Below are 25,451 nucleotides of genomic sequence, written 5' to 3'. Positions count from 1 at the left end.
AAAAAAATCTGAATTATTATTTAGTTCGTCTCATTTGCATACATCTAATACCGCCATTGTGCCATGCCCACAAATTTATATTTGATTATATTAAAATTAATTTAATTATTATATTTATCAGGTTAATTTCATGTTATCACCCCTCAAAATTGCAGCGTTGGCTGTTTTACTTTCATATTTCCATGTTGGGGATCGAGTCTGTCAATCTGTCCCAAATCAATTTCGTGACCGTGAGCCATATCTTCTCATATATCTGCGATATAATTAAAATTGTTTTTCCACCGCCACTGCATCTGATGCCATGAATGTTGCGGGCTTGCAAAAACATAAACACACTGACATGCATGCTAATGTGCTATTAATTATGATAGGAAAATGCTTTATTATAGAATTTATACAGGGATCACAGGAAATGATTGTTTATTTTTTTAGTTTTTTTATGGTTTGTTTTATTAAATTTGTTCCCGTAGAGCAACTGGTAGAGCATGGCACCAGCAATGCCAAGGGTTCGATTTCCGAGGAATGCATAGATTGATAACATGTATAGTTTAAATTCACTGTATGTTAAGGCTGTCAAATGATTTATCGCATCCAGAATAAAAGTTTACACAATATATGTCTGTGTACTGTGCATATTAATGTTGTATTTATAAACACAAAAGCATACATGTACATCTATATATATGTAGGAAATATTTTGATGTATTTATTTATATGTACCAATAAATGAAATCATACATGAACATTAATTAATTTTTATATTTTTTAAGTATATGCATGCAAGTGTATGTGTTTAGAAATACAACTTTTTTTCTGGATGCATTTAATCGTTATTAATCGTTTGACAGCCCTAGGATAAAAGTCCTATTTTAACTATTTGAAGTCGTTTTACTTGAAGTAAAAATAGCAAAGGTTTTATTCTGCATTGCATTTTGTTTACTTTTTGCCGTAGCCTCTTCTCAGCGCACTCAGAGTACATCTGGTCTCCCGCGGCAACCGAGAAAGAAACCCTTTGTGGATCCGTTGCTACAGAGAAAAGATGAAGCCTCTGCTGAAAGCAAGGCAAGTGTGGCCCAGATTTATGAATGTGAATCATAATGTGTCTGTATGTTTGTATTTGTCTTATGACTAGTATAACAGCTGGTTTAAGAACGAGAATAAATATTGTATTATGACAATAAATAATAAATACTAACATATCTAGTATTTTTTATATTCAAAATATACACATATACTGTATTTGTCATCCTCAAATAAATGTGTACTACTGGTACTATGTCCAGTACTGTGGTAATACTGTACGTTAACATGATGTGACGTTAAGGGATTCCAAATAAAAATGTTACTTGCTGCCACACTGTGGCTGTAGGTGATATTACATGACACACTTTTGTACCAGGACATCATGAACCTGTCAAGAACTGTCAGAATTTTGTATGTGGTTTTTTATCTGTCTGTCCCGTGTGTACATGGCTTGTAGAGCTCAGAGGCGGTTGTTGAATGGCTCACTAGTGCTCAACTTCAGTTCTACACGACCAACTTTCTTACTGCTGGTTATGACTTGCAAACCATCAGCAGGATGACACCAGAGGTAACACAAGCACACACGCACAACACACACAAGCATTTCATGTGACACACTGCCAAACATCATGACAAGCATTTACTTTACTGTATAAGCATCAGAGTACCTTTAGTGATTTAAAGTGATAGTTCACCCAAAATAAAGAAATCTGTCATCATTTACTCACCCTCTTGTCATTTTAAACCTTTATGACTTTCTTTCTTCTGTAGAACACAAAAGAAGATATTTTGAAGAATGTTGTTAACTGGCCCCCATTCACTTGCATTTTGTTCATACAACTAAAGTGAATGGGGGCCAGTGCTGATCGGTTACCAACATTCTTTAAAATATCTTTTTCTGTGTTCTGCAGAAGAAAGAAAGTCATACAGGTTTGAAATAGAAAAAATGGGGAATAAATGATGACAGAATTTTCATTTTTGGTAGAACCATCACTTTAAAGTATGTGTTTGACACAGAGGTCTTTTGTTTCAATTTCAAAGTAATTTCAACATCGTTTATGTTTAATAATATTAATAAACAATAGACGAATGTATATAAATAAATATTTAAATATCAGTAAATGTTGCAGTCCGTAAATAGAAAATAATGAATTTGTGCACATTGTTAAAGCTTTATTGCACCTTTTTTTTTACATGTACATGTTTTATTTACATACATTTTATTTATACATTTACAATATTTGTCAATATTTGTATTTACAATTTATATATTCATGTATATATTTTTTCCTTTTTTTATCCAATTTATTTTGTCCAGTTAACCATAAAGATCCGCCATCTTCCCTAAAACATTTCTCATTTTCCGAAAATTAAAATAATTTTATGATGATTTCTTCAGCTCAACCTCAATTCTACATCCAATGTTGACTTTTTAAAAAAGTTTTTCTGGAGCTGTCTTTTTATTAAAGCACAATTGAAAACAACGAAAGTTGTACAATATTCAAAGCTAATATGGTATAAATATTAAAGGGATTGTTCACCCAAAAATGAAAATTGTCATCATTTACTCATAAATCTGTTTTAAATCTCTAAAAAATGTATTTGTTCTGTTGAACACTAAAGAAGATATTTAGAATAATGTAGGAAACCAAACTGTTCTGGGGCACCATTGACTACCATAGTAGTTTCATTTCCTATGGAAGTCAATGGTGCCCCAGAACTGTTTGATTACAAACCTTCTTCCAAATATCTTCTTTTGTGTTCAGTTTAACAATAAAATGTATACAGGTTTGAAACAACTTAAGGCTGAGTAAATGATGACAGAATTTTCATTTTTGGGTGAACTATCCCTTTGAAAGAAAAGAAAACGGAGAAGAAAAAAAACGGTAAAATACTCAACAATCTCGCTGTATTAGCTTTTACATTTCTTGCGCTTGTGTATTGCCCTTACAGGACCTCACTGCAATAGGAGTGACAAAACCAGGACACAGGAAGAAGATGCTGTCAGAGATCAGCAAGATGAACATCCCGGACTGGATACCTCAAGAGAAACCCGTAAGAGAAGTTTATATACATACACTTAAAACCATTACAATCACAATTACTTATTACGGTTCTTAAATATCTTTGTATCTTACAGTCCAGTCTGGCTGAGTGGCTCACTGCGATAGGTCTGAATCAGCATTACCAGACTCTGGTTCTGAACGGTTATGACAATATGGACTTCATTAGTGATATTACCCTGGAGGACCTGAAGGAGATTGGCATCACTAAACTAGGCATGTATATTCCATTACGATTGCAAACATATTGCTGGCCCTGCCTGTGAAAACCAACTAAACATCATCAACAAGAATAAGTAACCGTCTACCTCATTTTTATTCCCAACAAGGACACCAGAAAAAGTTGATGTTAGCTGTCAAACGGCTAAACGAACCGCCATCAGAAGCAGAACCTCCCACGGAGAGCCAATCAGAAGGCAGCTCGGACTCGAAACAAAGTTCGGAAACCAGCGCGAGCAGCACGGAACCGGATGTGAACTCCGCCCCCGCTGTTCGAGTGCGCAGGAGATCGGAAGGGCGTGGCTCTCCCCGACACAGTGCTCAAGGGCGTGGCATACAACGAGCAAATGCCCCGCCCCCTCTGAGGAGGCCTGGCTCGGTCGAAAGCCCCTCCCCAACACCCCCACACACACCCACTAAGGGTAAAACCACTTCTGCTTCGAAGTCTCCCTCGCCGTCCTCTCCACTGAAAACGCAAGCCAGGACCAGAGGACCCTGCGACTCGCTGCGTTCTCACGCCCGTGCCGTTCCGTTACTTTTCCTACCACCTGAAGGAGAAAGCGAAGGCGGTAACGGTCAAGCTCCGCCCCAGCCGAGACGCGGACAGCTCTCGAGTACCGACGACCTGCCCTTGCCAGATTCTTCCGTAAAATACGCCACGTTAGGAGGACACAGAGCCACTCCCAGCGACTCTCAGAGATCCTCCTGTGAGACCCTCGACATCAACAGCGTCAATCGCAGTCAGTCGTTCGCTACGGCCACCAGGCCTCGCAGAAGGACTCGACCCCCGACTCCGCCTAAACGCTCCTGCTCTTCCATCTCGACCGGTAACCTGGCCGACGAGGCAGCGGCGGATGACGGGTCTGGCGAAAACAGGGCTAACAATCTGCTACTCAACGTGACGTACAGGGAGCGACGGCGCAGCGACTGCGGCATCGCCTCTGAGAAAAGCTCATCTGGAGGCAGCGTCAGGGATATCGCTGCCATGCTTGAGATGTCGAATCTTGGCGGCAGTGGAAAAGGAAGTGCCAGTAGTTATTTACAGGTGATTCAACATGACGCAAACCCAAAAATCCTAAACATTTATTGGTTATGACATCACATTATTAGCAATAACTGCAATTATGTTTTAAAGTCCACACAAATCGGAATTGACCTTATTTACTTTCTTAATACTAGTTTTTGAACTGAAGTCATTATTTATTTAAAGTCATCCTTAGTTTGTGTCTGTGTAGTGGTGTGCATTTTGCTAAACATCTGTTTTTCTCTTTCACTCGTTTCTCAGGCGAGCCCTAACCTTTTGCGGCAGAACCGCGATGTTCTCAATTCCGACCCTGACAGTCGACGGCGCACAATCAGCGGATTGGCAGATCTAGCCGACTCTCAAATGCATCCCGACGATGTCCCAACACAGATGAACCGAGCCACACAAGACCCCGCACATCACAGATCAGCCCCTCGCAAAACACCTGCAACGGAACAGGCCCCCGAGCCACGCCCACGTTCCATGATTCATCTGGAAGGGGGCGTGGCCTCTCTGCCCCAAGAGGAGTGGTCACGGATGGATGCCACGGCAACCTTGAGAAGACCACGCCCACCACGTCCCTCACACGACGAAAGTTTTAACTTTACGGAAAGCAGTACAATAAAAAGACGTCCCAAAGCATTAGCTCCACCACAGAGTAACGGAACGGACGGAGGTGGGCTGGAGGATGCTAGAAGAAGACCTGCTTCAGAAGCTTGTGCTGGTGATAGAGAAGAAGAGCTGTATGCTGATGGTTTTGGATCTCTTCCGAGACAAATACAGAGACCGCCAGTTTCACCCAAACCAGCGATGGCCCTTCGAAAAATAGATCCCCCAACCCCGACGAGAAGAGTTCCTTTACCTGGACCAGAAGGTCAACACAGCCCAGGTAATGCTGAATATCATTTGGATTCAAAAACTTTATAAGACAAATACAGAAAGAAAAACACTGAAAGAGTCATTGGTCAACAGCAGAAGCTCTGTTTTTAGGTCAAACGTTTAGAATTTACTTTCTCATACTTCATTCATATTTAATCGACATTTTATCAATATTAAACTTCTCAAATATTACAAATCTATCTAAAGTAATTTCCATAATTTGCAGGAATCGTTACTCTTTAATAAAAGTTGTTAAGGTTTCACCCAGAGATGCTTTTAAAAACAGTATTAAAGCAGTTTTCATGTTTTCTGTGCTCTTATTGGCTGTTTTTTTCTTTTTTTATGACTTTGTTTCTTTGTAATTAAGTCATCTAGTTTACAAAGCTGTAAAAAGCACCATTTTAGTTTTCTAATTTATTAAAAGGTAATATTTTGGAACACTTTTAAAATTTTGTAGCATTTTATTGACATTTTTAAAGTTGTATTATTATTAATATTAAAGCTAATATTTTTTGAGTTGTAGGATTATTAATATTTAACTTAATATTTTGCAACACATTTTTATTTTGTAGCTATTTATTGACACGTTTTAAGTTGTATTATTATTCATATTAAAGCTAATATTATGGAACACATTTTTTATTTTGTGGCTTTTTATTTAAAATTTGTAAGTTTTATTATTATTAATATTAATGCTAATATTTTGGAACACATTTTTTATTTCATGGCTTTTTATTTACATGTTTAAGTTTTATTATTATTAATATTAAACCTAATGTTTTGGAACACATCTTCTATTTTGCGGCTTTTTTATTTACTTTTTTTTTAAGTTTTAGTATTATTAATAGTAAACGTAATACTCTGCAATATTTTTTTTTATTTGTGGCTTTTTTATTGACTTTGTAAAGTTTTAGTATTATTAATATCAAAGCTTAATATTTTAGAGCACATGATTTATTTTAATAAATCTTAATAAACCTAAAGTTTGGATTGGGTCGATACATTCAGCCTTATTATGCACAAATGAAACTTTATTTATAATCGAATCATTTAGTTTGATAATTTTGTACCAATTTGATGAGAATTTTTCAATGCGAGATACACCGTAATATCTTATTAATGTAAAAATACTACAATCTTGTTTGATGTAAAGAATTTTTCTGTCCTCATGTTCTTTATTTTCCCTCTCTTTACAGTGGAGGGGAGGAAAATCCCTCCTCCCGTATCTCCCAAGCCAAGCCCACCTCCCACACTACCCAAACCAGTAAAAATCAAACCAGTCCATGTCATCGGATCCTCCAGCTCCCCTCAAGCCGATGTTCTCAGCCCATCCAGTGCCTCCTTGAGTCCTACTCCAGCCGAACAAGCCGAATATCTATTACAGACTTTGAGTCCCACCACCCCAAAACCAATAGATGGAAACACGCTTTTCCCACGAGCGATGTCTTCTCCAGCTCAAAGCCCACAGACGCCCCAGACCCCTCAAACCCCACAAACACCCTCCACACCTGGGTCAGGCTCAGCTCCTGTGAAACCCCCACGATCCTCTATGGCAGGTCTGTCAGTGGACATCCCAGGACCTCTGGAGGCGGAGCTTCCTGGGGCAGAGGGTGTGCAGAAACGATTAAGAGAAGTAGAAAAACATGGAGATGATGTGGGGAAGATCCAGATGGATCAAATGTTTGACCAAGCTGTGAATTTAGGGTCTTCAGGAGAAAGGCACTTCACAGAAATGGGAGAGTGGGCGGGGCCGGTGGTTATGAGGCGGCGGAAGGTGGGCGTGGCCAGGCAGACACCGGTGGAGAGCGAACCACAGGATGGAGATGCTATGGAAAGCCAAGGGTTATTGAAGATTGCTGAACTGGGGAGCTGTGCTTCAGGGGACAGAGCGCATCTTAGACTGGAGGAGACCAGTGCTTCTCTGGCTGCTGCTCTGGAAGTGGTGGAGGAGAAGATTAAAAAGGATGACAGGTAGATATTTGTAAGAGTGTAAGATTGCATTGCAGTAATGTTTTACCCGATTAAGGTCCATAAAAGTAAGTTCACACAAATATGGAAATTCTCTCATTAGATATACAGTGCTTAGCAAGTTTATAAGAGGCCGTTTACACAAGACTGTTTTTAACTAAAAACGGAAACATTTTATGCGTTTTGGCTGTTCGTTTACACGGGGACTGAAAACGCAAACTTTTGAAAACAGGTCTCAAAGTGCAAGTTTTTGAAAACGACGGCATTATCGTTTCCGTGTAAACTATGAAGGCGGCGTTTTCCAAAAAATGATGACGTCATACGCATGCGTATTACGCGTTCAGTCTGTAGGCATGACTGGGTTTTTTGGAGTCGACTCTGATTCTCGACTCCCACTTTTGGAGTCGATGGAATCGACACTTCGACTCCATTTACTGTCATTCAAAACAGGCTCAGGAATACCCAACGAAATGACTGTTAATTTTTAAATGACGGGAGTGCACGGCAGAGCGGAGAATGCACGTGCTCGACACATACAGTAACAGACAACCACACTAAAGAAATACACATGGATATGATTGTATTTTCATTTAGCTTAACTAGTTTATTATTTTCAGCCATTAAAGGGCACATTTATTAATTTCATTTGGTCAGTATAACATGTGTTAATGTGATCTTATAATTTCTGTATTGCACATGTCACTGACGTTTACCAGTTTTGACTATTTTTACCATTAAAAGAACCATCAGGTAACGTTATTTTCTGGTTGCAAAAAAGATCAATAAATAACCATCAGAGAACGTTATTTTCTGGTTATTTTTGTAAAACCAGCCTGCAACGTTCTGGGAATGTTATTTTCTGGTTGCAAAACCCCCCCCTGAAAAGAACGTTAGGGGAACATTCTGTGTTTGCTGGGCTCGTGTTGTGATTGGGTTGGGGTAACTTAGGTGTAAGGGTTAGTCCTGTTTTGTATGGAGGTAGCAAAATTCGACAGGGTAGCACAATTCGTCAGAACACCGGATCCATGTAAATACAGATCGTTTTAATAACGCTGTCGTGTGAACGTAAAACTTTTCAAAAACGCAAAGGAAAAACATTTCAGTTTTTTATCGTGTAAACGTACTCTAAGACCACCAAGCAAATAATTTTATATAAAAATGCCATCTTATCATCTTATAAGGGGGTCCATCATTGAAGTAATCCAAATGACCGCATTAGGTTAAGAATTTTCTTCTGAAGCGAAATGACGCGTTTGTGAGAGAAACAAATGTTTTGAGCGATTGATACATCATGTATCATGGCAACATACCCACCAGAGTAGTAAATTCAAATATGGTAACACGTAAAATTTTATTGGTTCTCGTGACTAGTTATCATATTTGTGTTTTGTTACAAGACATGCGCAAACCAATGTTATTCGACATTATCGACGTCCCGCCATATTTGATTTTACTTGCGCCGATCCAAATATTGCCATGGAAACAGGATGTACAGATCTCTAAATAATCTCAAAACCTTTCACAAACAGTTTGATGGATTAATTTTGGGTTGCATTTTTATTCATTCATTCATTCTGTCTATTCTATTTTCTTTTTACTTCTTGTGTCTTTGGGTTAGCTCTGTTGTGGACAACAAAAGCACAGTGAATATCCTGGACGACATCGGCAGCATGTTCGACGACCTGGCTGACCAGTTGGAGGCCATGCTAGATTAAAAATCACAAGCAAATCTGTGGGATTGCGAAGCGTTTTGTGTTGAGAACCAGCACTTATTGTTGACTGGAAGATCACGGCACCCCAGCAAGAACCAGTAGGAAGTGAGGTCAGAATATTGCCATGGAATCGACAGATAAGGATATCGAGATGCTGAGGTTCAGAGATTAAAATGTTGGCAAGTCAGTAGCCCTTTTCATCTTCATCACCAGCCTTTCGTCCTACCTTCGGTCCGAATAGATTCTGCTGGTGTAGATTCCGACCCGCTGTTATGCTGCTCCCTGAGATAAGCACAATTTTAAGAGTCTCTACGACGAGCTTTCTAAATGTCATTTAAGCGAAACACTAGTATGTGTGAATGTGCGTACGTGGGGTAAAAGAGCGATTGAAGTTATTTGATTGGATGGTAAAGAAAAAAGCATCATGCCATGTTATGATGTTGGAAAGCTCACGTTTATCTCCGCTCGGCCAAATGTAAAGGGGAACTTTGAATTTCACCTTACGGTTTTCAGCCAAGGCCAAGCTTCTGATACAAACTTGATACGGACTGAATAAATACGAAAAGCACAGCCCCATTTATGACCCTGATCGGACCTTTTCGTCCACTGTCAAGTTTCCTAGTTCCCTTCCGAGTATATAATGAAGAAATGCGTTGGACTTTTAAAAGGTATATTGTAATCTATATGTATGTTATTGTTGTACTTGTTGTTGTCAGTTTGTGTGAATGTTTGACTGTGTAGTGTTGTTCTTGCATCGACAAATCCCGCCCTGCTAAAGGTGTAGTAAATAGATATAGACAGAATATACAGAATAAGATGCTGGAGCGAGTAGTGTACAGTATACATATAAGTTATAGTTATCATTGATAGAGTAGTCAAGTATGGAATGCTACACGCACACCTCATTCCCAAACAATGTGTTTTAATGTGTTTGTGTGCGTGTGCGCTGGATGTTGTGCATTTGAAAGGAAGAGTGTGTGCTTTTTGATCATTACCATGGTAAAACCACAATTTTGGGGCTGGCTTGGTAATACCGTGGTATTCTTTAAGGTACCCCGCGGTATTCGTACACCCTTATGCTACATATATCAAAATACCACAGTATTAGCATCTGATATTATGCGTGTTTTGTATGAGGCTGAATGTGTGGGACAGCACAGTTATTCCTGTCATTGCAGAGTAAAAGAAGAAAACTTACTGACAGAATAATTCTATCATTTAAGATTGTGTCATTGCAAAATGTATAAGACCACAGAGCAATATTTTTTATTCATGCACCGTGTTGTTCATTTAGCTTTATAAGCGATACTTCAAAACCAGCCATCTGGGATACAGCAGATCTGAACATTTCCGACAATCATGACGATGTTGTCCTTGATTTATGACCCTGCACAGTTCATGGTGTAGATGTTGGATTATAAACTCCTTTACAGTATAAAAACTGCGTGATGATCCAGTTGTTATTTTGTGTAAACCTTCAGCTGGCTAACGTGTTCGTCTGACCCTGGTGAAAAACTCATCAAAGACCTCTTCCATGTAAAGAGCATTGAGAATATGTGGAATTAATATAAATAAATTGTTATGAATACAACCACAGTGATTGAGAGGTTTTTTCATAATTTATTTTTTCTAAATTGAAATGCACTTTACAATATGCATGAAAAGTAATTTTTGAATAATTCTGACAAAAAAATGTATAGTTTTCGCTAACGGGTGACATTCAAGATTAGCTCAAAGCTAGCGTCAATTTTATTTTCTGTTTCAGTTGCTTTTAAATAAATTACATAAACACTAATTGTAATGATGACATGGAAATGTATTCTGTGACTGTTATTGTTACACTATAATAAATATTAACACCAAATCCAGCTAAAAACGGCAGCAATATAAGATTGGAAAGACTCGTTAGCAATCTAAAAGAACAGTTAAAACGCTAAAGAACATCCAACTGCACACCATAACAATATCTACAAGTACCACATTTACAAAGAAAGTATACATTGTGCTCAAAAGGTCTATAGCCAACTATGAAAACTTGAGGACTATGGTTTAAAAAAGGAAACAATGCAAACACAGAATATCAAAGAATACATGTTTAATTTAATAAGCTTATAAAGTGCAGACCACTTTGCAAGATGTAAACCCTGGTCCAGGAGCACTTCCGGTTTCGGTTATTGATTTAATATGATTTTTGTTCAAATCTTACATGTATAATAAAATCTCAAAGATATTTGTTTAACACGAGATTTGGTTATAAATTTGGTTATAAATTTTATAAACTATAAAATTTTATAGGACTGATCTAATCCCAAGAATTATAGAAGCTGTGTAGACATGCTGCATCCGGCGACTGAGGTGCAAATAATTGACATAAAATGAATAACACAGCAGCAGAAATGCACTATTATTAAGAAATTAAGCGATGATACAGTTTGTTACATTTTTTGGTGTTATTGTGGAGCGTATTGATGCGTTTGCTTTTCCCTTGTGTTGATCTTTCTCTGCCACTGTAAGTGTTCACAGCATTGCTAATGAGAATGATGGTTGTCGCTGTATGTAAGCCTCTGGAACCATGGACAAGCAGTGTCAGCACTTTCTCTGCCCACTTACATAAGCGCCACTATTTTTGAGCGTTTTATTGATTGCAAAAATAAGTTCAGAACATAAATGTTGTAATAATAACGTAAAACAAAGGTAATAAAAATGCAGACACAATAAAAAAATTAGCATTTAAATAATAATTGCATATTTTTAAGGTTTATACTGTAAAAAATTCTGTTAAGTTAATATTAAGAATATTGATAAGTATAAGTATTGATGAAGTAAAAAAGAGAGAAATTTGACGCAATTCAAGACTAATTTGTTTTAAGAATTTTAAGCATAAAGTCATACGTTTGTGTTAGACAACAAACATACCAAATTTAGTACACAAATTAAGCATACAGGCAGGCACATGAGACCAGCCCTTATTAAATTTATTATGTTAGTAATCATGTTTTTTGGTGGATTGATAAAAAAATAGTTAACGTAAAATAAAAAGGCAACCCACTTTTTGAGTTATTTCAACAAACAGGGACTGAAATCCACCCAACTCAAAAGATAATGTGATTATGTGAAAGTCGTAAGTTGTCAAGTCAAGTTTACTGAATGAACAACAGGAAAAAAAATTGTTGGCTGAACATAAATAGAGAATGGTTGATCATTTAAATAAACAAACCTTGATATAATATTATTTATTTGTCTATTACTACAATTGTATATATTTTCTGCTTCAGACAGACCAAAACATTGGTCTAATAACTGTTTAAACAGTTTGTTGAATGCATTTTTACTGGTTGTGTCACTACACTAACACACAAACCTCGACCATGGTAACAATCAACAAACATCATTCGTTCAAAAACAAACTCTGCACAGTGACAACAACATTAAAGCATGGATTACCTCAGCAAGAACTAAAACACAAATCTTAAAAACACGTTTAATTTTTCTCTATGTAATTGAGAAACAATTTGGTTTGTCTGTAAGGAGCTTTTGCTGATTATTTATGATTTAGGGGCAGAATGGGATCGTTGGTATCAAAACCCGTGCGACAACATTCACGACAACTTCCACCAAAATTTGAGGGAGAAAGACCAGGTAAAAATATATTTTACTCCCAATATACTGCAGGGCTTAAAATTAACATACACTATGTGCCAGTAAATTTCAGCAGCCACTATCATTAGCCAGTTTGGCGGGTTGTATTTATGTATGCAGACATGCTGCATCCAGGTAGATAATAAAAAAATGAACACAGCAGCAATACACTATTATTATAAAAAACTTTCAACTTTAGCCATGAAACCTAGTTTCACACCACAACTGCAGCCAGTGAAAATGCAGGGTGATGCTGGGTGGAAACAACCTGCCCTACAAACTTCAGAGACAATGTTTACTGAATATATGTATAAATCAGGTAAGAAGTTTTTTTTATTTCAATTTGTTTAAGACATATTGCCAATGTTTACATGAGCTGTATTAACACTGTATTTTTTAAACCTGCCGCAGTGTATAACACAGGTAAGAAGATTAGTTTTTTCAGACATATAAACTATTTACATGGTCTATATTAATGTTTCTTGACCCACACAACAACCCGCCACACCCAAACCTGCAGCAACAGTGTATAAACGAGGTAAGATGATTTTATTTCAAGTCAAATAACCAATATTTACATGAACTGTATTAATATTGCTTAACCTTCAACTTGCACCAGTGGATGAACCAAGTGAGAAGTTTTATTTCAAACATAAAACCAATATTAACATGATCTGCACTAGTTTTGCAGAGCACACATCAGATTAACTGATGTTTTACATCATCTTTTTTACTAGAATTGGATAAACCGTGGAGGAACTTTAAATGGGAGTAAGTAGTACTAAAGTTCTTCTATAGGTTTCTGCATGTGTGCATGTATGTGATGGTCAAAAGTTTGAATATTCACCTGGAACATGTTGAACATGTAAGAAAAATAAGAGGAATTATTAAAATAAAGCTTTGTTTTTTATTTCACAAAACATATGTTTACAATGTCCACATCACATTATAGTAAAAATAATCATTTTTTTTGTTGAATTGTTAACATTTCCCAGATTCCGCAAGGTGTATGTAAACTTTACGTATATATGTGAAGAGTTTGGTTCCAAAGTGAGATAACTCCTGTAAAAATCCTGTATTTTATTATGTTATCATGTTTTTTATTGTGTTTTATTGTGTTAGTTAGCTGTATTTTTTTAGTTATTATGGCTTAAATCAAAACAAAAGCATGCTTTTAAAAAAATTAAACACCGAGTTATCTCATTTTGGAACCAAACTCTTCATGTGTACTGTATGTGTGTATTTCTGAAAATAATCAAGTTATTGTGGTTTCAGTTCCGATAAAAACATATTTGCACAAATGATTTTATGTAATAATATAAATTAGTAGTGTACTTCAAACTTAACTTGTTTAGTTTCACCACACACTTTTTGACTAGTAAAGTCAACTAATTCCGTTTGTTATTTTAAACAAAATGATACTCTGATTTGCCATGTTTATCTACTTTTATTGAAGATAGAGCAAAGAATTGTCTCTTGTCTTGACACAGTCAGAAATCAGAACTGAAAAAGCAGCTGGAGGAATTCACTCCCAGTAATCCTGCTGTCACGGAGATCAAGATCCTGGTTGCTGGACAAATTGGTGCAGGAAAGTCCAGCTTTATTAACTCAGTCAATAGTGCCTTTCAAGGACGGATCACCTCTGGAGCGCTAGTAGATTCATCGGCTGGCAATAGTAAAAGTTTCACAAAAACCGTAGGCATTTTTCATCTTTTGTTTAACTCATATATTGCTAAAAGATCCAAAAGAGATCACGTGTATGCCAAATGTGTCAATATAAATGATCCTATGTTTTTGATCTTGGTTTGTAGCTCAGAGAAATCAAAATCAGAAGTAAAAAAAACTTGCCCATTGTCTTCAGGGACATAATGGGCTTAGAACCTGAAATGTTGGCCGGGACACATACAGACGACATCATCAATGCTGTATTTGGTCATGTGAAGGAGGGCTATAGAGTAATAAACCTCACTACAATTTAAGCTTTTAAAAATAAGATTTGTTCGTGTGCATGTGCATATACCTGATGTTTTGCATATTTTATTTTGTTTATACATTTAGTTTAAAGAGTCAAAACAAATCGCTTGCAAGGATCAACATTATACCGGTAACCCCAGTCTCTCTGACCAGGCTTTCTGTCTGGTTTACATCATAGCTGCCGATACAGTCCAGTTCACAGATGACAAACTTATGGACAAGTTGAGGATCATCCGCCAAAGAATCAGTGCTGAAGGTAAGACTGATCCTTAAATGTATGAGCTCATGCTGACAGTGTATTAAAAACAGTACTGCTAAAAGTATGGACAGTACCCCGTGAAAATGTGTTTATAAACTCGTGAGTACTAATTTCAACTTCAGTAAATTCCTATAAAACATGAAATATATCAGAAATGTAACTTGTTTTCAAGTAGTTTTTACAAAACAAAAGAACAATTACAAGCAGATATGACGAGAATTTCTTTGACCTGTAGGTAATCATTTGTCTATAATGCATATGTTCCATTACAAAAATAATGTTCATAAAGTATCTTATAAATACTTTTTGATTTGCATTTCACTATATTCACTATAGTTATATATGTAACTATGCATGCCATGTAAAATCTTGAAATGAATTTTAGTGATTCCGTTTTCTCCGCAGATGCTGTTACCTGGTTGAGAATAATAATAAATTGTCACCATTCTTCCTTGAACTCAACACTTATCTTGTCCTGATGTGTGGCATATTATATGATGATAATATCTTACATTGTCTGTGACATCGTTGTAGGGATTCCTCAAGTGATTGTTATGACCAAGGTGGATGAAGCATGTCCACTGGTGAAGAATGATCTAAGAAATATCTATCAGAGCAAGAAGATCAAAGAAAAGGTAGATTACACTATTTAATCAATTTTGATACAATTTACTTAATTGAAACAATTTAATGCAACTTCATATTAAAACCAATTTTCAACATCTTTAATCAACTAACTAATCCATTTGAGTTGAAGGTACATGAATGATTTATGTTGTGGTATAAGGAGTCTAGCCTTGTGTTGGCCATATCCAGCACACTCACACCTGCACTCACACACATCATCAACACGTCCCTGCTCACCGGCACTTTTCCATCCACATTCAAACAGGCTCAGGTCACACCCCTACTTAAGAAACCCATATTGGACCCCTCTACTACCGACAGTTACAGACCAGTCTCTCTCCTCCCTTTTATTGCAAAAACACTTGAAAGGCAGTTTTTAACAAGGTGTCTTCCTACCTATCCCAGAACAAACTACTGGATGACAAGCAGTCTGGCTTCAAAACAAACCACTCCACTGAGACTGCACTGCTATGAGTCACAGAAGCACTGTGGCGAGCCAAGGCGGAATCTAAATCCTCAGTCCTGATTTTGCTAGACCTATCTGCAGCATTTGACACCAGATACTGTTAGCAACCCTGTCATCTCTAGGAATCTCAGGCTCTCCTCTCTGCTGGTTCAAATCCTACCTCTCCGGCAGATCCTTCAGGGTGTCATGGAGGGGCTCGCTGTCCACTGCTCACCACATGATCACTGGGGTCCCTCAGGGATCGGTGCTTGGACCGCTGCTTTTTTCCATCTACACGACATCCTTGGGACCCATCATACGGGCACATGGCTTCTCGTATCACTGTTATGCTGACGACACCCAGATCTACATCTCGTCTCACCCAGACGATACCACTGTAGCAGCTCGCATTACAGCCTGCCTAGAAGACATCTCAGCTTGGATGAAAGAGCATCACCTCCAGCTGAACCCTGCCAAGACAGAACTACACGTGTTTCCGGCACACCCCATGGTGCAACACGATCTCACCATCCAACTTGGCAATACCACAATCACTCCTTCCAAAACAGCCAGGAACCTCGGAGTCATATTTGATGAACAGCTGTCCTTCAATGATCACAGTGCAAAGACAACGCGGGCATGCCGATATGCCTTATTCAACATTAGAAAGGTTAGACCCTATCTCACTGAGCATGCGGCACAACTCCTTGTCCAGGCCCTGGTAATCTCAAGGTTGGACTACTGCAATGCTCTCGTTGCTGGTCTTCCTTCAAAGGCTATCAAACCACTCCAGCTGGTTCAGAATGCAGCAGCACGCCTCGTCTTCCAACAGCCCAAAAGGGCTCATGTGACACCCCTTTTCATCTCTCTCCACTGGCTACCGGTTGAAGCCCGTATCAGATTCAAGTCACTAATGCTTGCCTACAGGACTGTCACTGGATCTGCACCAGCATACTTTCACACCCTCCTACACCCCATCAAGAACCTTACGTTCAGCAAACCAGCGGCGTCTTGTACTGCCTTCTCAAAAGGGCAGTAAATCGCTTTCCCACTCATTCTCACTCACAACTCCTTCCTGGTGGAACATTCTTCCTAACTCAGTCCAGTCAACCACATCTCTCACAACATTCAAAAAACTACTTAAAACCCATCTCTTCTGTGAATACTTGACAGAACAAATGAGGAAAAAAACAACACTAACCCTCTCTCTTTCTCTCAACAGGTATTGGTCTAGCTTTTGTTGAAACTAGTAACTTTGTATTAGCACCTATTGTATTATTGCTCCTGTATGACATATCACTTATTGCTCCCTGAACTCTTTGTAAGTCGCTTTGTATAAAAGCGTCCGCTAAATGACTAAATGTAAATGTGTTGATAAGTAGCCCATATTATATTCTGTTCAAGTTGTTTTAATGTCTGGCTGTAACACACTAAACCTGAACAGAGCTGGGTTGCCAAACATTTTCTCAAGTAAGAGTCATAATATAAAAAATTATCTGAGTAAAAGTATGCAATGAAAAGACTATTCAAGTAGCCAGTTACTAGTTTCCTTATGACATTATAATGTTAATATTATTAGTATTTAGTACATCCCAAATCATAGAATGCTAAAATGAGCATTCTCAAAGTACCCGGATGGTCTACTGCTTCTGCTTAAAATGTTTCTGCTTTCCTGTGGCTCAGTGGTTAGAGCATGGCACTAGCAATGCCAAGGTCAGGGGTTCGATCCCAGGGGATTGCACATAGTCAGAAACAAAACAATAAAATGTATAATACAATGCAATGTAATTCGCGTCTGCCAAATGCGTAAATGTAAAAGTCGAAGTGCAGATCCATTTCAAACGGCTATTATAACCCACAACTCTCCACAAGAGGGCACACTAGTGACACTGCACTATTAATAAAGTGAAACAAGAGACGCTTTGCTAAATTAATAAATGTAAGTATACAGTAAATGTTACATATGAAATGATGAATAAACATAACAAAAACAGCACATAGGCTACTGTTAGTGCATAGTATAAGTGGGCAAGTTGGGACGCAGCTTTGATGAGAATCAACTCAAAAGAGTCGTTCATTCACAGATGATTCAGTTATAAGAGAAATCACCTTCGGAAAAAACTTTGCATTTCGTAATGCATTTCAAATAAAGTATCGAAGGAACGTTGTGTAGTGTAACAACGTAAAAGTACATTTTTCAAATTAGAAATAAACTCAAGTAGGAGTAAAAGTACCCAACATTAATTTTACCCAAACAGAAAATATTAAAAAAAATCTTACTCAAGTAAATGTAACGGAGTTAATGTGGTGCGTTACCCACCTCTGATCCTAAATAAATTGATAAAAGGAGAACTAAGTTTTGAGATTAGTAACAGTAACACCCAGAACTCAAACATATAACAAACTCTTCTAAATGAACATTTAACACTAACAAGCCTTTATCCTTTCTGAAAATAAAACAACAATTAATTACAAATTTTACTGTCCAAAGCAGTCTCATGCAAAGAATGCTGGGAACTGAAAATCTCTCTCAACAAGTCGCGCTTTATCCATTTAATTATTATGACCATTCGGGTTTACAGTGCAGTTTACATGTTAAAACAATTCGTTTCACTTGTTGTTGAGCCACTGTCCATAATTAAATCAAGTTTGACCAGAGTTATTTCTTCCTTTTCTAGATGCAGATGTGCAGTGATAAAGTGGGTGTGCCGATGTGCAACATCTTCCCAGTGAAGAACTACCATGATGAGATTGACACTGATGATAATGTTGATGTTCTGATTTTGAAAGCACTGGATCAGATTGTTCATCTTGCTGATGACCGACTGCTTAATAGCAGCAGTAGCTAATGGCATGAAAATCACATGTATAATGCTTTACCATGTTTTATATGTAGAAGTCTTTCTGTCTCTGCGAAAAACCTTCTCATGTAACAATCTTAAATTCAATATCAGTTTCAAACACAAGACAGTAATTATATCATTCTATTAAGCAAAGAAACATTTTTTTTGTTACAAATGAAATAAAAACAGTTATTTAGCGAGTACATAAAACAAATCAGTAGCTGTTTGCAAGTTCTGACTGCGTCCTTGCAAGATGGAAAGTTCCGATTTGAGAGTAGGCCTACCAACTCCTGTGGATGCAGTCTGGATACCTGATGCTGTCACTCAGCTTTGGGTTGCAAATAGGTGCAAGCATATAGTTCATATTAATTCAAGCAACATACGTTGAATATACAACTGTACTTATTATAAAATATAAGAAGTTTGCACAATAGGATATACAGTATATACGAGGCAAAAATTCAGTCAAAAGTTCAAGGCAGCGCACGTAAAGTAAAAATATAAAAGATAGAAAAAACAGGACTACTTTTACCTTACTCTGGTTTGTAATAATAAGATTATAATAATCATATATAGTACATTGAGCTTACAATTTACACTATTGCGAGATTATACAAAATGTCACATTTCTTGGTCTCCAATAAAGAATACAATAATACGTCGTCAATCACGCTGGGATGCATGGCTTATTAGATTTTACATATACAGTATACACTCAATGAAGTAGTTAATATTAGTTTTTATATTACCATGTTCTCCAAAATTAGTAATGAATTTTTGTAAATGACAATAGGAATAATGTTGTAATTTTAGTGTTTTCATTCTGCTTATTTAAACACTGTCTTAATATTATCTTCTGCTTAAAGTTTGTTAAATAAATCCAATAAATAAAGTCTTGATTTTTGCCCATTAATTATGTTTTCTTGTGAATAAGAAAAGGTAGTTAGAATTTATTGAGAGAAAAGTCTTTGCAGTACCAATATACTTTAGATTTAGAGATTTTTAAATATAATACCCAGCTAAAGAACACTGGAAAGAAACCTTCCTAAAAACATTGTGGTACTTGACAAAAAGACACAAGCTATAATATAAAAGGTTTTATTTGAACACCAATGAAAGCAGTTTTTGAGATATAACACAAAATGGGGCCGGACAAAACAATAAACACCCATTCTTAGGGCTCAATATTAATTGTGCGGACTTTTTTGTCATTTTTATAAGTCGAATCTTCATCCCTCTTACCCTTGTTTATTCTGAATCTACTGAAGCTTAACCTGAAACTAAAAATGCTAGCAGACACATCATTAAACATCACCTGCAGAATCACATGCTTCTCTTTTTAGTTTAACATTTAAGTTGATTTAGTGAATTTAACTCATTCACTAAATCAACATTAAAACATGTCTGGCATTGATCCGAGCCCTCCATCAGCCTCAGCTAGACTTCAGGTTTACTTGTTTATTCAGTCTATTGTATTCTGTTCTGTTGAGAGCCCACCTGATGAACTGTAGGGGGCGGTAATGTGCAAAAGGTAAGCGCAGCCCAAAGACACAAATTACGTTGTTAATGGCAACTTACTGTATATAATAGTGAATAGCTAGTGTGTGTTTGTGAGTCCCACATCTTGCATGTGCACAGACAAAAAAGGTGTTTGCTGGATATATTATTGTGTGTTATGCATTCTGATTTTCTCTCATTACACTGACATACATGGTAAAGTGTTTTGATTCAATATTTTGTAGTAAATTAATGTGATGTTTGTGATTTGCTCAAACAATTGAAAATGAATTAAATAAAATGTAATATGTCTAATACCTTCTCATTCCTTGCTCCAAAGAGAAGGCTGTTTTTTTGTAAGGCAATAAAATATGTGTATATACAGTATGTAAAATATATGGACTTTTGTTTGATCAAGAACATTTTACTGAGTGCACTGCTATTTAACATATAGATTATCAGTTACTGATTATTCAGTTCTGTATTTAGCTATAAAACAAAAGAAACCATTGCAATTGCCATAGTGTTTTATGCTCTTTCATCTTGGAGATGTTGAAGAACTCAAAAAGAAAGTTATATTTTTGAGTTTTGTACCATTGTTCAGAAGAGTGGTGCTTGGGCTTGGGAAGGTTACACCATTTTTTCCAGAATAGGCTTGATAATTTAATATCTTGGAAAAGATCAATTGTAAATTTAAAACGTGTTAATATGAACAAAGACAAACAGAAGTTTAACAGCTTGAACACACTGTAAATAAGGAAATGCAAGAAAAAGTGCACTCGTTACAGAGGACTTAGTACGAAAATAATTTTGTTATTTATTGCCCTTTATATATTCATGATTATTAATAGAATGCATTTAAAACACCACATTTTTACTATAAACAATTTTTTTTGCTGTTTTACGCATTAGTAAAGACTTCAACAAACTCATTTGCATGGATGACTAATTTAAACCCTGCTGACTGGTCATTAAATTCACAAACTCAACACACACATGTGAGACTGCAATGCTGCAAGAAATTTTTGATGCATTGTGAGCAGATATAAATATGTTGCTGTAATCAACACTTCATTTTATTTCAAATTTCATTTTCACTTTTGTAATAGATTTTGTTTAACTTTGCTGGAACATTTATGCCTCTTTGAGGGACATGTTGTGCGTCTTGGTGGCATTTTTGCGAAAGAGAGAAGCACTCATTTTATGGCAGTGGTGGAAGTCAGGTGAAGGCTTGGACCCAGAAACGCTATTCCTTACATCACAACTTATAACGAGCGGACCAATTTATCATTTGCTGTTTGTACAATCTGTGTAAGCGCCCTCAGAATCAAGACATCAGTGTCATCATCTGTGTCAATTTCCTCATGGTAGTTCTTTACAGGGAAGATGTAGTTCATAGGGACACCTAGGAGGTTACTGCATTCCTGCATCTTAAAAACAAACACACAAACAGTTTTAAAGACACATATTGTAAGTAATGCATGAAGACTGTGTTTGGAAGTAACAGAATTGTCTGACATGATATAATTACCTTCTCCTTGATCTTCTTGCTGGTGTAGACTCTCCTTAAATGTTTGTTGACCAGTGGACATGCTTCATCCACCCTTGTCATGATGACCACCTGAGGAATATCTGTCAAATGTGACCATAAATTTAAATTAGTATTCATGTGTTTGAACTAGACTGATGAGGCATTAAAATATTTTGTAAAAGGTTTGATATTTGTTTAAATAATTTCACTGCAGGGTGCATGCATTTTCCTGTGACTATTTTGGAATAAGGGAAAACTTGTAAAGACTATTTTTTTCATAGCAAAGGCCATTTATATCAAATTAGAATTTGACTCACCCAGTTCACTGGCACTCGCCCTAATATTCTTCATCTTTTTAATCACATCCGGATTCATGCGTGATACGTTATCAGCTGCCATTATGTACACCAGGCAGTATGTCTGATCTTGAAGACTCGGGTCACTTCTGTAGGCCGTATCTTCACCAGAAACAGGAGATGGAGTTAACTGAATTTGAAAGGTAAAAAAGGGAAAGCCAAATGAAAGACATGAATTGAGAACAGTTGACATGTTCATGTAAGTACATGTAACACGTCCTTACTTTGCATCCTTCTTTAAGGAGGCCCTGGAGAGCTTTGACAATGTCCTCTGTATGTGCACCACGTGAATCTTGAGCCTCTAAACCCATGAAGTCATTGAAGACGAATGGCAGAATATCTGTATGCTCTTCACCTCTGATATAATAGGTTCTGTACTGTATATAATAAATGTGATTTGAAAAAGAAATAGCAAATCAAAACTGCAAGACAAAATACATATTTTCTGGATTTGGCTGGCTGGGTCACTTAAATGCAGTGTTTAGCATTTCTGGGAATTTGTTCTCTCAAAACTGGACAGCGGTTGAAATAAACGTTGTCAGCAAAAAGTCATAAAAAAATGTATGTATATAAACATTGATTTGTAATTTGTTTTTGTATCATAAAGGCCATATTTAGTTTGTAGGCCATTAACCAGCTTTAAAGACTGGTACTGTAATTTCATATACTTACTGTTTTTGTGAAAGTTGTTCCAGATGTTGCATCAACAAGGGCATCACCGGTGATTCTTCCTTGGAATGCACTGTTGATTGAATTGATGAAGCTGGACTTTCCTGCTCCAACTTCACCAGCTAGCAAGATCCTGACATGTTTAATATTGGGATTGCTCACCTGAAACCCCTTCAGGTCTTTCCTCAAATTTTCTCTTTTTCTGTTTTTAGAAGAAGCCACTCTTACAAAGCAATGCAATACACAGCAGACTACATAGAGTATTTGTGTTTGTACAATTGAAATTATTTTCCAGCCATCTGAAGCAGCCCCCTGTCCTCCCCCCAGACGGACATTTTGGCTGTTGCCGTTATCTAAAACATCAAATTCATAATGTGCAGTGCTGGTGAGGGATGGCAACAGGTTTGAAGGCTGAGGACAGGTTTGACAATCATTGTTCAATCATGGTTCAGAAACGAAGAGAAATGTAGATTTTTTTCCACTTACCCCCAGGGTGTACTCCTCCATGGTTGATCATATTCTGCTACCGTATACAGATAGAAAGAGCATGGTTTACATTTCACAATTAATTCATGATTTATACAAAACACAATACAAATATAAAATGTAAAGATAACCTTTTTATGAATATAAAAAATAATTGTAGGGACCATTAAAAGGACAAATATTGAGAAGACCAAGTCACAGTGACTATAGGCAATAAATATGAACTAACTTACGTGGTGGTGGGGGTTCTTCTATCTCTTGATCTGACTGGACAGATTCTTCTGCTCCCATTGTCTCTTTTTATGTCTAATGACCAACATCAGTCAACATATTTTAAGATGAACCTGAAGCACTATAAAATACAATTTTGAATTTGCCCACCTGGGTTTAGTCTCTGTCTGAGCTGTAGTTTGAGCCTCTGGTGTTTCTGATTGCTGTTTTGTGAGTGATACAGATCTCGGTCTGTAACACACTGATGATGTTGAAGGGTTTACTGGACAAAAAACATCAGACGGGTTTAGGCTTTTATACGCTGTGACACTTTCACTTTCTATAGGCCGCACCAAACTACAGATTACTGCTGGTACAGAAAGGACTGCAGAAAATCTTTCTCCATCCTATCCCTGATAGCACGCAGCCATTAAGTCAATGTTAAAAATTGCTGATTTGTGAATGTTAATTGCATTAAATCTGCAAATAATGTTGAGAAAATGTTGACATTTTAACAACCCACCATTATTGTGGTCATTGTTTGCTTTTGATGGGCTCTTGACTCTTGTGTTCTGAAGATAGGTGTTTTAAAGAGATATATTCGTTGTGGTAAAGAAAACTGAGCTCTACTGGGATCTAGTAATGGGAAGTCTGGTTCTTCTCTGTGAATACTAATGTTTGTGTATGCATTTTTGATGTTGTGTAAAACGTGCCCACATTTAGAGCACAGTGTTGTTCGTTCAGGCAGGAAATATCAACATTACTAGTATTTACGAAATCTGCCTGCATTTACAGGAATCAGAAACTGAAAGTGATTTGTTTTGCACAATCATGGTCCCTGCAAGTCATAACTTGAACTCACAATAGAACAAAAAACAATATATATATATATATATTTGCTTTAATGCAATTTACATACAATAATGGTTCTACCATCACTTGTTCAGATGAATCACAGACAGGAAACATGTGATTTAATCATCTGACATTCAACAAACTATCTCTATAATCTTCTTGCATTCAGTACATGCAAGAATTGCAGGTTGAAATAAAACTCATTCAGAATACTTTAACCTTTGTGCCTTTCAACGTTTATGTTTTACAGTAAGTTAGATATTTATGCATCCTCGAGAGAGCTGATTGAAAGATGTATTTTAAGAGATGATGCACTTACAGTTTTTTTCAACTGCTAACAAGCATTGTTCAATACTGAAGCCACATTTTCAAAACTCTTCACACATTCAGCAAAACAGAAGTCTGTGCAGACCAAACTGTCAATCATTTCTCATTGCTTTCAGACAAAATGCATTCAGTGACCACATTTTTCAAAATTCACAAACACTTTTGTCATTAATAGTCCACAACCTGCAAAACACTATGAATTTACAGCACATTTTTCAAATGCTAACACACTGCTTTCAAAATGGTTAAAAACACTTTTAAAACAGAATGATGACAATTTTAGCTGAAATCCTACTCAGGTGATCTGCTTTAGTCTCATTACCATGATTTACTGTATTTATAAAGGGGATAGCTTGGAACTTTTGTTAGGAAATATGATCAAAGAAGAATGGTTCAGACAGGGAGAGTGCATGGAAGACAAAGGAGAGGAAGACCAAGACCAAGAGCCGTAATCTCTGATGAGATTATTGATCATGTAGTAAATCATGGTCTCTCTTTGAGAGAGGCCGGTCTAAGGGTGCAACCAAATCTGCCGCGTTGCATCAATAGTACAAATCTTCTGACAGAACAACAGGCGAGACAAGCATCCTTTGATGATACTGTAACTGAAGTAGACATTCCAGACGGTATTTTCCACGATGCATGGCCAGAGACGACATCAGATGTGATGTTGATGAGAACTTGTGGCCAAATGCAAGAGAGAGGGAGGACTAGATCTCTCACTATACTTTTGTTGATGTGTTGAATTTATTTTTATTCTTTATTTTTTCATCATCATTGCAGCCCTGGAACTTTTATCCTCTTTTCATCTTTGTACTGTAACTTTCAAAGATGAAGTACTACTG

The 25,451-nt window shown here is 36.9% G+C and overlaps 3 protein-coding genes across 4 annotated transcripts in view; 2 read left to right on the top strand and 1 right to left on the bottom strand.

The window, feature by feature from the left end:
- si:dkeyp-9d4.3 (caskin-1) overlaps positions 1-10,477 on the top strand; it is a 36,471-nt gene extending 25,994 nt beyond the window's left edge. Inside the window, exons 15-22 of the mRNA XM_057332437.1 lie at positions 953-1,062; positions 1,481-1,591; positions 2,977-3,078; positions 3,164-3,302; positions 3,416-4,350; positions 4,591-5,218; positions 6,405-7,179; positions 8,795-10,477. Coding sequence (XP_057188420.1) covers positions 953-1,062; positions 1,481-1,591; positions 2,977-3,078; positions 3,164-3,302; positions 3,416-4,350; positions 4,591-5,218; positions 6,405-7,179; positions 8,795-8,891 — 2,897 coding nt within the window. The 3' untranslated portion in view covers positions 8,892-10,477. The remainder of the gene's footprint in view (positions 1-952; positions 1,063-1,480; positions 1,592-2,976; positions 3,079-3,163; positions 3,303-3,415; positions 4,351-4,590; positions 5,219-6,404; positions 7,180-8,794) is intronic.
- A 1,852-nt stretch (positions 10,478-12,329) lies between these two features.
- On the top strand, positions 12,330-19,531 carry LOC130553483 (interferon-induced protein 44-like). Its single transcript, XM_057332453.1, has 7 exons — positions 12,330-12,527; positions 13,265-13,298; positions 14,018-14,222; positions 14,339-14,482; positions 14,586-14,757; positions 15,295-15,395; positions 18,511-19,531. The coding sequence occupies exons 1-7, from the start codon at positions 12,452-12,454 to the stop codon at positions 18,679-18,681; spliced, it is 903 nt and encodes a 300-aa protein (XP_057188436.1). The 5' UTR covers positions 12,330-12,451; the 3' UTR covers positions 18,682-19,531.
- Positions 19,532-20,845: 1,314 nt separating this feature from the next.
- Positions 20,846-23,759, bottom strand: LOC130553404 (interferon-induced protein 44-like). 2 transcript variants are annotated; one of them, XM_057332349.1, is made up of 8 exons: positions 23,596-23,759; positions 23,448-23,520; positions 23,215-23,248; positions 22,732-22,930; positions 22,284-22,436; positions 22,021-22,189; positions 21,704-21,804; positions 20,846-21,602 (listed from the first exon to the last, which is right to left on the bottom strand). In XM_057332349.1, the coding sequence occupies exons 2-8, from the start codon at positions 23,503-23,505 to the stop codon at positions 21,438-21,440; spliced, it is 879 nt and encodes a 292-aa protein (XP_057188332.1). In that variant the 5' UTR covers positions 23,506-23,520; positions 23,596-23,759; the 3' UTR covers positions 20,846-21,437. The 2 variants fall into 2 exon arrangements, with proteins under 2 accessions (XP_057188332.1, XP_057188331.1); XM_057332348.1 differs by having other exon boundaries at positions 20,847-21,602; positions 23,215-23,251; positions 23,596-23,758.
- Positions 23,760-25,451: the final 1,692 nt, after the last annotated feature.

Source organism: Triplophysa rosa, linkage group LG4, assembly GCF_024868665.1.
Source record: "Triplophysa rosa linkage group LG4, Trosa_1v2, whole genome shotgun sequence".
NCBI lineage: Eukaryota > Metazoa > Chordata > Actinopteri > Cypriniformes > Nemacheilidae > Triplophysa > Triplophysa rosa.
This window is presented reverse-complemented; position numbering and strand designations above follow the sequence as displayed.